The 13,102-nt window shown below is 41.0% G+C and overlaps 1 protein-coding gene and 2 long non-coding RNA genes across 4 annotated transcripts in view; 1 reads left to right on the plus strand and 2 right to left on the minus strand.

Moving 5' to 3' along the window:
- Positions 1–13,102, plus strand: part of LOC145435518 (uncharacterized) — a 446,234-nt gene that overhangs the window by 316,440 nt on the left and 116,692 nt on the right. The gene's annotated exons all lie outside the window — the stretch shown is intronic.
- Positions 1,829–4,345, minus strand: LOC145435470 (uncharacterized). 2 transcript variants are annotated; one of them, XM_080312749.1, is made up of 5 exons: positions 3,874–4,345; positions 3,742–3,811; positions 3,268–3,441; positions 3,038–3,171; positions 1,829–2,977 (listed from the first exon to the last, which is right to left on the minus strand). In XM_080312749.1, the coding sequence occupies exons 1-4, from the start codon at positions 4,098–4,100 to the stop codon at positions 3,142–3,144; spliced, it is 501 nt and encodes a 166-aa protein (XP_080168875.1). In that variant the 5' UTR covers positions 4,101–4,345; the 3' UTR covers positions 1,829–2,977; positions 3,038–3,141. The 2 variants fall into 2 exon arrangements, with proteins under 2 accessions (XP_080168875.1, XP_080168874.1); XM_080312748.1 differs by lacking the exon at positions 1,829–2,977 and having other exon boundaries at positions 2,993–3,441.
- LOC145435471 (uncharacterized) lies at positions 4,371–8,901 on the minus strand. Its single transcript, XR_013913855.1, has 2 exons — positions 6,627–8,901; positions 4,371–6,229 (listed from the first exon to the last, which is right to left on the minus strand). It is a non-coding gene; the product is annotated as an uncharacterized LOC145435471 (long non-coding RNA).

The following is a 13,102-nucleotide window of genomic DNA, read 5'->3' on the forward strand; positions in this document are numbered from 1 at the left end:
ACGATCAGCAGCGAGAAAACCTTGGCCGACAAGGACTGGCCTTATGCTGACCGAAAACTTCGTTGTGGATACAAAATACATATAGGCGCCTAAATGACTGGCGCCGAATGTTCCTGTCTTGGCAATCTGAACCTCACAAGACAAATACCATCCGGAAGGGGAAAATTAGAAGAAATACCAATCTGAAATCGTGTGATCTTTTAGTTTAGTACGTTTGGGCGATTTTTTTTTGATATAGCAGACAGGAGGTCACGAAATAACATCATGTAACGAAGTCTTACCAACGTGTCCGCCCGCCCGAAGATGATCAATTATCATTTACAGTTTCATAGACACCACATTCAGTCATTGCGGGGGGGGGGGGAGATAGTACTAAGCCGGAGGACCGGGTTCGATTCCCAGAAGAACTAGTAGAAAGGACTGCGTCTTCAAAAAAAGATCAACATCGAAAAGAACTGTGACATCGGGCACTCTAGGCCGAGGTTGATGTTAGAGTAAAGGATTGTGCGTTGTGTGTAACTTGTTCAGATGAAAATTATAACCCAATGATTGTTGTTGTTGTGGATATAGTACTCAGCACTACCGGTAAATCTGATTACGTGAGCAGAGAGTACGAGAAATTGATAGCAATATATATGCAATTTCCGATCATATTGACCGATTTTATCATTAATCATCGAATCATCCCGCAGGATCACTAGATCAGCCTATATGGGACCCATGACTCATGTTTTTTTTTGTGGGGGGGGCGAGGGTCTTGACGAAGTGCTGTTTCGTTCCTGCCAGCGGGTATAAACCTGGATATGTTTAATTTTTATTGATGGGTCCTACCTTTTCAAACACACCTCACGTAACTCTCCTAGTAAATCAGATTACGTGAGCAGAGAGAGGATAAAAATTGATAGCGATATATATGCAATTCCGGATCATAATGACATATTCAGTCATGAACTATATAATTTTCTCGCGCTTCGCGCGTTCAGGCGAGAAAAGTAGAATCACTAAACGGCCCCGCAATGTAGACGACAAGTAGCGGTAAACAGCGTACAGCCGAAGGGGGTCTGGGGGCGAAGGCCCCCCAGAATTTCGGTTTATCGCAATTTGGGGGGCCCGAGACCAACGTTTTGGGGGGCCTGTCGAAGTGATGTTACGGCCCTGGTCCCGGATATAAGCCTATAGCAGCACTGAAGATAGAAATCAACGGACTCTTCCATGAAATTGTCCAAAATCGAGGTTATCAATACTACGCGTCCATCGCAGATGGAAAGCAGCGTCAGGGCCACGAAACACGTCCTTTTCGTCACGGCGAAATTGAAAAAGGAGGTTGCTGATCGTGGCTATGTTGTGTCGATTACTCAAAAGAGAGGCAAGAGCAATTGGAGATTTCCCTTTCACAGGGTGCCTAACAACCAACTCATACATGTAAAATGTTCTTTGACCCGAGTTGCGCAGAATGCTGCCAGTTGCATCCAGATATACTATGTCAATTTTTGCAATCCCACGAAAGATTTTCATGGTTTCAAGCGACCAGAACATCAAGTATCGCGGATCTTTGCCTTGGCGTTGCAAGGTCCCAGCGATCTTTTTGTTCTGGTCACCAGCAACTCATTTTTCACGGATACGTGTCAAGGAATTCCATATGTTGATTTGGTCTGGGACAAGAATTTTACGGGCTTCCTGCCTAACCTTACTACAAACCGCTGGCGAGGGTACGGCGTCGCGGTTCCCTGACATCCTCTTTCTTCTGTACGCCGCTAACTCGTCTCTCGGTCTACTTTGTCTCTCCTATATTACGACTATTAAAGGTCAACTGCATCTTCATGACAACTTTGCGGAATCATGTTCAGAATTTTTTTTCATAACGAAATTACCGACTTTCCGTGTTTCAACTCAATCGGAAATTGCCGTAATTTTGACTGAAAGTTCCAATATTGGCATGTTTACAGAAAAAGCAGAATGTGCATTGTGACGTCAAGTGAGTGACACATATTATCAACAGCGGTAACAGCGGCTGTTTGTGTTCTCGCAGTTTTTATTCTAGTCAGTTATGGCCGAGGTTTCCATTGGATCTGATTTGCCAAGTGATATTGAGACTGAGTCCGAGTACTCGGATGTCGAATGTAAGTATCATTTTTGCACGTACTTACAAAATTACCGTTTAAATGCCGTATTGGTTCAGGTGTTGATGCGCTCCATCCCACGTCAGTGGAACCCCTTGCATCTTCATATGATGGGTCATGATCAGCCTAGCTTGCTCAGCGCAAGCCGCTCGTCGAGACTACATGGAATACAGTTGTATAGTCTGTAGTGTAATAGCTCGTTTCAGTCATGTATCTTGATAAGTTTGTGCTGTAAGGAGGTTCCGAGAGTTACTGACAGAATTGAAGTGTATCACAGTATTGCCAGGATTCAATTCAGTGTGTCTGGACGTTGACGTGTTGGAGATGTCCTACTATGGATATCAACAGGAATATGGCCGCAGAATAATAACATCGAGTTCGATGCATGAATGGGATGAATCTCTGATTCGGTTGCCAAATACTTTTCTCGCACTAATACATTTGTTTTCACTTTTCAGGAAGTTGAAACATACTGCCCACAGAAATTGTGTTCGCTGGGTATGGGGATTCTGTGGCAAAATCCAGCGGAAAATCCTGCCTGCATGCGTTGTTACTGCTTCCTGAACAAAATTTACGTTAAATTCTTACACAGGATTCCAGTTCAGTAACGCCACATTGTGAATGTACAGTTGTATTCCAAATAATAAACGCATATAACTCATCGACCAAAATAACTACTGTGTCAGGCAGAAAAGCATATCGGGTTTTATGTCGGGCAATAGCTTCCTCTCTGCTAATTTTGATTATGCTGCTAGTCAGAGGAGGTGGAACGGTCCCAGCACAATCGCTCAACTTAACAGTTTCTGGTCCAGTTCTGATGAGTGCTTGAACTTCTTCGGCAAGCTCATTGCAGTAATCTAGAACAGGCATAACAATATGACGAAATCTTTTGATGCAGTCAGATCACCGGCAGTTACCAAATGTTGAATTTTCAAGGATCATGTGAGCCGCACATTCCCCATCTTTGTACTTCGGGTATTTGACCGCGGTGCTCCTTCTTTTGACAATTTTCGAGCAATTTTCATTCAAATGCAGGATTGCCAACTGCATCCTACAAAATATGCATAATTGATGAGGCTAGTAATTATGCCAAAATCTGATATACGGCAGGTTGTTTTGAATAGCCGAGACACTGCAAGGTACCTACCTGGCTTTTTGACTGAAATATGATTGTAGTGATATAACTTTGGGCAGAAATGATTGAGGAGGGCATTGAATGATTCACTTCCAGCAGTGTTTCCATTCGGCGATACATGGCGTATGTCATTTTCCATTCGCGTGGAGTAGAGAACATCGCAAATCCTTTCGTATGCCAATAAATCTGAAAATGGATTGTCATAATGGTAAACAACAGAATCAAAGATGCTATTCATTGTAACTTAAATTTAGGCCTATATGTATCATGTATATATGCTGAATGGAGCAGTTTGTTTCTTTTTGATACAGTCAAGTAGGTTTTTTCATCTTTAAAGGATGTAACGGCATCTACACTACCCATAAATCAAAATCTGGAGTATGAGCAGTTTGTGCAGTCTTGCTTGATTCTCAGTGTGCTACCTAAACTTGACTCTTGCACGTCCGACTCTGATTGACACATTGGACAATGTTGAAAAATGCTTACCAGCTTATTCCTGTCCACAATCACAAACTGGGTCTTGCTATTCTCCAGACATTTCTCTGAATCTGAATGCCTGCAAATCAATATCTTGGTGAAGACTTGGTACGAATATGATTACACTGTTCAAGTACTCACTCTGACTCGCCATCTAACTCTGTTGGGTGGAAGCTATCGTCACTTGACAGGGATTGGATATCACTTTCACAGTCTTCATAATCCTCTCCAGCAATAGGATTTGGACAGCGATGAAAAGACACTTTGGGTACCGAATATCGCGTATTCGAGCAACCATACGCGACACAAGATGTACCTACGTGCCTCATCTTCTTCATACCTTCCATATTCACAATCAAATCCAGCATCAAAGTCAATCCCAACACGAATAACTATCTGTTTACCACACTGAGCTATACCAGGACTTCTACTGTGTCACTCACATGACGTCATTTCATAGCTGAATGATTTCATATCCGTTTTTCAGCTTTTCGATTTATAATTTAAATTACTTGAAAACTATCATGTAATTTCAACTTTTTTTATTTTATTCATATTCCTAACCACATAACGTACGAAATAAGGCAAAGTCATTTTCAAGATGCAGTTGACCTTTAAGTCGCCATGCGAATGTAACGCAAGATATGATATAGGGTATTATAAATTCTAGATTCCAGGATCGAGAAATTTATGACGTCATAGACACTAAGATCAAGTTTATATTTAGAATGCATACAGTAAGCTGTGTTCCCAAAATTAGATACTATGAGGTGTATGTATATATCGTATAATTCACGTGCAGAAAAGTTGTCAAGTCAGGTAGGCTAATGTAGCGTGTAGTGCGAGACATGCACGGAGCGTATCAAATTTGTCAATTTCTTCTTGTGTAGTAGCCTATTGCTGAGGTTGTTTCCAACCAATACGTCGATAGTCACGTCGTCGGTAAATGTACGTGGCGGGACCCGGCGTATCGAACAGTATTTTTTCATGTGCAGCATTATTTTAGTGAGAGTTTCGAGCAGGTTCAAAATTTCAAACAGTAGCATATATCAAACAAGACAAAATAAATTTTAATGGCATGCGATTAATGAATCAGCGTGCGCGATTGACATATTCAAATTGACCACTTATTAAACCAGCTGCGTTGGTAAAGTACTGCATGAAGGCTTCGCGTATAGCTTTTGCCTCTCTCGAGACACCTCTTCCAACCCGATCGAAGGAAACGAAGACTGCAGACGGGTGTTTGGGAAATGTAGGTTTGCGCCGAGATGAGCAATTGTATTTTCTGAGAAAATTGTGCAAACAGACACACGCTTTCACAACTTCATCCACATTTTCTGGTTTCAAGCACAACGGCTTGCGAAACACGCGGAATTTAGCAGACATATTTCCGAAAGCATTTTCAACTGTCCTTCTGGCTTTTGATAACAGGTAATTGAAAATTTTCTTAGACTGAGTGAGCTTTTTTGCCGGGAAGGGTCTCATCAAGTTGCGGCACAACGGAAATGCCTCATCCGCCAGCCGCCGCCATCATTAATCACATTCCCACGGAGCCATGGCGCAGAGGTGGCTGGAATCGGAGAACATGGCGCTCGACAATGGAGACTGATCTAGCGCAACGCGGGCTGTCGCTTGAAGACGCCCACGACCGCCCACGTTGGAGACGCTTAACACGAGCCCAAAACTGATTATCTCGATGTTCTTTTTGTCTCCTGTTTTCTTTTGCCCTTTTTTATTTTATCTAATTGAAAAGTCGATATATATATATATATAACGAAAACATGTGGCATACTGGGTAGTCTAGGTACTAATGGCTGGTCAGCAGGTAATTCCAATGTCCCGTCTATTATTTGCTTTCCGAAGTCGGAATGGCTAAATATCCCAGCATCAGCATTTCGTCCATTGGAGCCGATTGAAACCCACAGAAATTTATAATTTCCATCCGTTATTGCCATTAGCACCATGCTGAAGGTCTTTTCATAGTTGAAGTACCTGGAGCCGGAATTTGGTGGAGCGTCTATTACCACATGTTTTCCGTCGATTGCGCCGAAGCAGTTGGGGATGTTCCACCTTGATTGAAATTGCATGGATAGCTCCTCCAATCTTGAAGATGTAGGTCGAGGTAAAACGATAGGTTGAAGGCAATTCCATATGGCCTGAGATGTTTCTGGGACTATTTTACAGATTGTTGTGTGGTGTATCCGAAAACTATAGCCAAGTGAATGGTAGTCATTTCCGGTAGCAAGAAATGTATCAAACATAACGAAGTTACAATGAGATTAGTAGGTACAATAAAAGCACACTGCAATTCACCTCAAAGTCACAGCAAGCCTCTCAGGAGGACCAATGGGCTCCCTCATACATGTGGCTTGTTTGGTGATACTTGGTCCAACCAGTCGCAGTAGTGCTTGGTATTGCGCCTTGTTCATTCGGAAAAAGTTTATGAACATTTCTTCTCCCTCCAATGCCAATTCTTCAACAAGTTGGTGGAAATGACCTGTCGATTATGAAAATCCGTGAGTAAAAATGAGAAAATAAATACTGAACCACCAAAAATGCTCTCAACAAACTAGTTGTATCTTATATTAAGCCAAATCTCTGGTCGCATTATTAAGACCAGGCCAGACCAGACCAGCCCGCGATGCTTGTTGAGCAGTAGACTAGTAGTAAAATTTGTCTTTGAAACGAGACCAAAAAGCTGATGCAACAAAAATTGTTCCAGTAAGCTATTCGAGTTTTGTGTTCTTTTAATGTCAACGTTTCGGTATAAATTTCAAGACCACGGACCGGGTTCTTTCTTGATTAGCAAAATTTGTCTAAAAACAAGACCAAACAGACTGATACGTTACAAATTGACAAAAGTGAACTTTGCAATGTACTGGACCGGTACATACCTTGTGACTGCGCAGGTACAACTGCCGCACCCATTTTGAGCGTTTTTTTTTCTCCTTTAATTCAAAATAACATGCACCGACCAAGGATGCACACGTAGCCAGCAAAATTTGACGTCTTCTCTCGTCGTCCATCACTCCACACTTGCAAGACCAATAAACTGAACAAACTCACAAAGTGCCTCGCGCTGATGCTCAAAAGACGCTACAGGCCAGTGATGAGCGGACTGTAATATTTTTCGGTCCAAGTCCAATCCTGAAAATTTTCAATTCAGTCCTAGTCCATCCTGATCCAAAAATATTTTCAGAATTTACTGTCCAAGTCCGGTCATGAAAATTTTCAATTCAGTCCTACTCCATCCTGATCCAAAAAAAAATTCAAAATCTTAAGTCCAATTCTAAAACTGAAAAAACAGAAGGACATGTTAGGGCGGTTATAAACACTGCACATCCAATTCGATTCAATTCCAGCTTGTAGAAGCGAAGTTATTACAACACGAGAATTTTCAATATACTAAAAAGTATACACATTTTGATAGTGGCTGCCCGTCCCTATGAAGTTTTGTGAGAAATTGGTGCATTACAAGTTTGATTCAATTCCAACCAATAGAAGCGTGAAAATCGTTGTATTTACTGTCGGAAATTCTTTCATTAATAATTATAGAGCTACAACCCTATTTTGAACAGCTTCTTGGAGGTCTGAACTTGCATATACAATTGACTAATATATTCATATTGAAATTTACCCAAACATTTTCGACAGACACTCATCAGGGATAATCGTCAGCAACTAGTAGAGAATTAGGGATAATCGTCAGCAACTAGTAGAGAATTGGAAAGAACCTTGTATATCAACAATCGTATCACAAAACATGACAGGCGAAAATATCCGGGTTCATTCAAATATGAATATGCTATTCAACACTACACCTACACCGGTTGGAATCCAACCAGTAGCATCTTCAGCAAGTAAATTTGAAAAAAGAAGTTATTTCTATCCAACACTAATGTACTTATACAAAACAAATGACTAACATATTCACTTTCAGGGGTCACTATACAACAAACTTGCCATAGCAGTTGTTCTATGAGCACATAAAATACTATAGACGAAAGAACCAGCCGGATCACAATATATAGGTTGGCAACTAATACTGCGCAGGACATTAACGATCAACATGAACGAAACGTGTAAGAATGATGACATGAAAAAGCAGATGGTAGCACCTTGTGACAAAATAGTGCCAAATTATCTCGAGTACGTAGAGATGTACAGGATCAGGATTTTGGATTGTAACAGGTCAGGAATCCGGGTGATTTTTTGGCAACAGGATTGGATCCGGATTCCAAATTTTACTGTTTTGCCCGATCCGGATCAGGACAGGATTTTTAATTTGACGAAAACCTGATCAGAATCATGTCCAACATGTTAAGATTCAGAAAAGGTAAAACTTATCTTCTCGGAATTTATAATCTATGTTTTGTACATGTAAAAGTCTGATAATATATATTATCCGCTTAGGAAATTTCAGCGGCAGAAACGTCATGAGTTGCTTTTCCGTCTGGTCTTGATGTGGGTTCATTGGTTGATATCATTTTGGGTTTCTTTTGTAATTCAGAATGTCAGAGATTTTAGAATTGATATCTCGGAATGACGTTGTCATGGCTGACGAAAATACCGTCAAAAAGACGATAAGTTATGTTTGGTGACAGCTCCGACATTTGGTAGACAAACAAGATGGGAAATATGCTGGGCTAGGTATGTTTTGTGCTGTCAATATCATCTCAAAGTTCAACTGATGAGCACGAAGACTATATTAGATTAGGAGTCCTTTGAGTGACTCAGGATGGAGATAGCATCGGCTTACTGAAGTATTGGATGAATCCCAGTGCAATTGCCAGGTATCCAAATCTCAGTAGACTTGCTGTTGGGGTACCGTAATCAAAATTAGTATTGCTGCATCAAATGCATCCAGTGAAAAGGCGTTCAGTTTGTGTGGGAATACTATTGACAAAAAATATCCGTACTCTCAGCTGATAGCTTGGATGCTTTAGTTGCAGTGAAAAGTTCTGGTGACGATGTTTTCTAGTGAGGTCAGGCTGATTTTGTCATCATTTCTTTTTTTGTCAGTCTATATCTTAACGATAACCATGTTGCTATTCTTGAATACAATTTCAGTTATCATCTGTCTGTTTGCAGCATGTAAACTACTCTTATTTTGTAAGTTCATCCTGCCTTTCATTCTGTTGATGTTTATTTTTTCCAGAAATCACATATGGTAGTATCATATTTACCGCTGCTCATAGTAACATGGATAATGAAGCAATTTTTGAAAACAGGGTTATTTTTGGACTCGGATACTGAAATATTCGATTGCAACAGGATCAGGATTGGATCAGGATTATGATATCATGAAAAAGGATCCTAAAAAACCATGATCCGTACATCTCTACGAGTTCGGTGATGAGTTGCAGTAGGCCTTAAGCATCGCATTACCATCAAGCTTACGGTAATTTAGGCTGCAGAGAGAAGATTGTACCACCACGACTTGGTAGAATTCGTGCTCTTCTACTATAGGGTTGAATTCAACTCAAGTTAGACCAAGAAGTCTACAACAGCATAAGTGGCACGAATATAGCATACGAACTAGGCAAACTTTTCCTATGGATCAGCGAACCTAGTAGTATCTCGACTCGACCTAAATCCATGTGTCCAAGAAAGAGAAATATAATAGGTAGTAGCCCGATGTCGAAGGATTGTTAACATTATACAAACAGTGCGCCTCTTGCCACCTGGGCAGCAGATACAGTGAACTCGACCTAATATTTTGATATCCACCCATATGCGAACATCAATTCCATATTTCTACAATTCTAACATCAAATACTACCTTAGGTGCTCATGTAAACAGCACTTGATAAGATCGAATGTGCTGTTAACAAATTTACATTGCTCAGGTTGAAGAAATTCGAAAGTGCCAATGTGCCATACGGGCATCCCTAAAAGACGGAACAGCGGTGCTAACCAGCATTAAAATGTGCCAAAATTCCGTAATTTGGCTTCTAAATGCGTCAATTGACAACACTGGCAATAAGTTTTCTCTCCCGCCGCCCCTCACTTCTGGTTATGAAACCAGCGTGCCCGAGTCCGGATTTTGAAATGCTAAAAATCCAAGTCCAACCTGTTTTTTTTTAATCACAATCCGGTCCGATCCGGATCCGACATTTTTTTTCAAAATCACAATCCGGTCCGATCCGGTACCGACGAAAATATCCTGTCCAATATAATCTGTCGAATAATCTGTCGAAAATAATCCTGTCCAATCCAATGCTCATCTCTGCTACAGGCGCGTTATCAAGCGCTACCGCGCGGCGGGACTTTCGCGTTAGCTCGCGACTCCGGTGCGCGTCAGGGCGAGTCGAAGCATGGTACAGGTAGTCTTTAGAATAAACAAAGAATTGGGCTCGAAAGTCACATGACTTCTGATTCGCTGGGGCCAAACCACTATCTTAGATAGGCGCTGCGGTGTTAATGTCTGATATTGGTCTGTTTTCAATTCGTATTTTCTGTCTTAGTGAGGTTGTTTGTAGTACAGTTGGAGGTTTTATGGTATCATCGTAGTATAATTAGCGAGTTTCAGAGTTTTTAGATGGTTACTAGAATGGTTTGTTGTTTTACAGTCGCTCAAAATGCCACAGTATTGCGTGCCACAATGTCGTAATAGAAGAGAAACCAATCCAGAGTTGTCTTTCTATCGACTTCCGAAATGCAAGAAAGCCATGGGAAAGTGGCTGAAATTAATAAGGCATAAGGTGGATGATGAATTGTATTTGAATTAAAGGCTCTGCTTTTTGTATGCCAAGACCGTGTAATCAATGGCAATTATTTTGAGATGAACCATTTGAATTAGATATTTGTAGTGTATTTTAGGAGAGAGAAAGGGTTTACGCCAACGACAAATACAAGAATATGCAGCTGGCATTTTCCAATGGGCAAGGTGGCGGGACCTACTAGATTTGAATGGAACGAAGGCAAGAGAATAGACTCCAGTAGCCTTGAGAAAAGAATGAGGATATCCACCCCCCCCCCCAAAAAAAAAAAACATTCAGATTTGTTGACAACAAATAGTGAATGTGCTACACCTACAAGGATACATGCAGAAAATGATGATGTGGAAGAAATGAAAAAAAACAAATAGCTATTTTCAGGAAACGTGTGTTGGCTCTTGAGAAAAAAAAGAAGAATTACGTTCAGACAATATAAAATTGAAACAGGCCAATCACAAGCAATTCATCGACAGTTTTAAAGATAGTGCAGAGAAGATAGCTATGTATAGCCTACTTCGTTACCGGACAAAAAAACTTTCGACATAGTTGTGGCTATGATACAGCGGTTTACGGTTAACTATCATTCCAACTGGAATGTTAAAATCCTATCAATCGAAGACCAAGTGTTGCTAACTCTGGTGAAACTAAGACTCAACTTGCCAAATGTAGATTTGGCTGTTCGCTTCAATGTTAGTACAGGCACTGTTACCAATGTTTTTCGAAGTTTGATTGAGGTCATGCATGTCATTTTCCATACACGCATGATGGTCAAAAAGTTTCCGTCATTGCTCAAATGCCAGATTAGTGTTCCAGAGTGTTTCCTTAGTTTTCCTAACTGCAGAGTAATTTTAGATTGTACTGAAGTACGAACAGCCAAACCCGATGATATTGGCAAAAGTTGTCAAACGTTCAGCCACTACAAAAAGGTAACACACTGAAAGCATTAGTTGGAGTCGCACCTAATGGAAAGATAACGTTTGTGTCAGAACTATATGCAGGCTCCACGTCGGATAAGGCCATTACAAAAGATTGTGAAATCCTTGACTTATTGGAACCTGGGGACTTGATTTTAGCTGACAAGGGGTTTGCAATTCACAGCATACTTCCTCCAGGAGTTACTGTGAACCATCCATCATTTTCAAGCAATCCTCAATTCACTCCTCAGGAAGTATCATGGTCATTTCAAAATGTCGGGGTTTCGCGTTTCAAACAGGGGGAATTCGAATCCCTTGGCTGCGCGCCTGGAACACGCGCGTATCAAAAACGAAGACGTTTCTAACGAGATCGCATCGATTCGCCTGATTACTAATTATTGGTCACAAACAACTTGGCGTTTCAGCATTTCGTACGAGGTGGCCGCCACCTCGTAACCTCGTAAGTCGGCGCCTATGGTCCCGCATAACTTGTAGGTGTCTCAGCGGTTGCCCGACGTATGAGCATGCGACACAATGGAAAACGACAGTTCAACATGGAACACATCAGCATGCGTCACTTCAGCATGTGACTGTATAACCCAAAAACTTACCCTAACCTGAAACATAGCCTAACCTAACCTAAAGCCTAACCCTAACCCAACCATAAATCCAACCCTAACCTACCCCTAACCCGTAATTTAACCCACATGCTCGTGTGTCGCATGCCAAATTGTCGCATGCTGAAGTCTCGCATGCTGTAATGTCGCATGCTCATATGTCCACGGACCGTCTCAGCAACTTCAAAGTATACTTTTCTTGATATGATGGAGGACCACAAGTATATTAGCCTTTCTGGTACATACGTATTAGCTGCTGTAAAGGCTGTATCAAGGGGTATCTTTTTCTCCCCAGAGATCAGCTTGAAAAAGCTGCGATTGCTGGACGGACCGACCGTCTGCTACAACAGCATGGATCCCTCTGACTTCGCATTCATATAGCAGCTCCCAGAAGTATACTGCCAGGTCACCAGGTGGAAGCGAACGAGTTGGATACCATGCCAATGGTATGGAGAAATTTCCTTTCGAATTGATCGGACGTAGAAAACTGTAAAAAGAAATCATGAAGACAAGCTGCAACTGTATGGAACATGCATTTTTTTACCCAAAATGTGTGTTGCTATCAGAGTTGGATCAATTACAATATTTTAATTCAATTACAATTACAATTACTTCCTTACATGTTTCAATTACATTACAATTACTTTTAAACAACAGGTAATTGATTCAGTAAAGAGGTATTCTTTGACAACCGTAGCGACGTAATTAGCAACAATCTCAAGCTATTCATGTTTCAGTCCTGATACGTAGAATACCCTTCAATTTAAAAAAACTCGAACGTATTCGAACTATTCCTAATCATGAGTATTGAAAACTACGAGCACAGAAAAATGTTTCAAGCGACTGTTAAGAACCATTGAGCGACTAACAGCGAATAGGCTACAGGACAGTCAATGAAATGTAATCAAACGATTAGGCTACTCAGAGCTGAGTCAGGATCATTAAATGTAATTGCTAAGGCGTCAGCGATAAGGATGATACCGATAAGGTGCGTAAAATTAAAATAAACGCAAAAGGAAAGAACCTCCTGATAACTATGAATTACAATATTTTGGTTCGCATTTACATTTTCACTTGCTCGGGAACTATTAGATTGCATTTGATGAACATTAGGGTGCGA

Source organism: Botryllus schlosseri, chromosome 3, assembly GCF_051294905.1.
Source record: "Botryllus schlosseri isolate E-star chromosome 3, Bs_hap1, whole genome shotgun sequence".
In the NCBI taxonomy this organism is placed as follows: Eukaryota; Metazoa; Chordata; class Ascidiacea; order Stolidobranchia; family Styelidae; genus Botryllus; species Botryllus schlosseri.

Bases quoted from the DNA above. Each gene is read 5' to 3' on its own strand.
- LOC145435470 (XM_080312748.1), bottom strand. From the start codon at position 4,100: ATGCTGGATTTGATTGTGAATATGGAAGGTATGAAGAAGATGAGGCAC. The intron at 3,812-3,873 runs GTGAGTACTTGA...ATTGATTTGCAG, and splicing joins GAGTTAGATGGCGAGTCAGA to GCATTCAGATTCAGAGAAAT. The intron at 3,442-3,741 runs GTAAGCATTTTT...ATCCATTTTCAG, and splicing joins TTGTGGACAGGAATAAGCTG to ATTTATTGGCATACGAAAGG.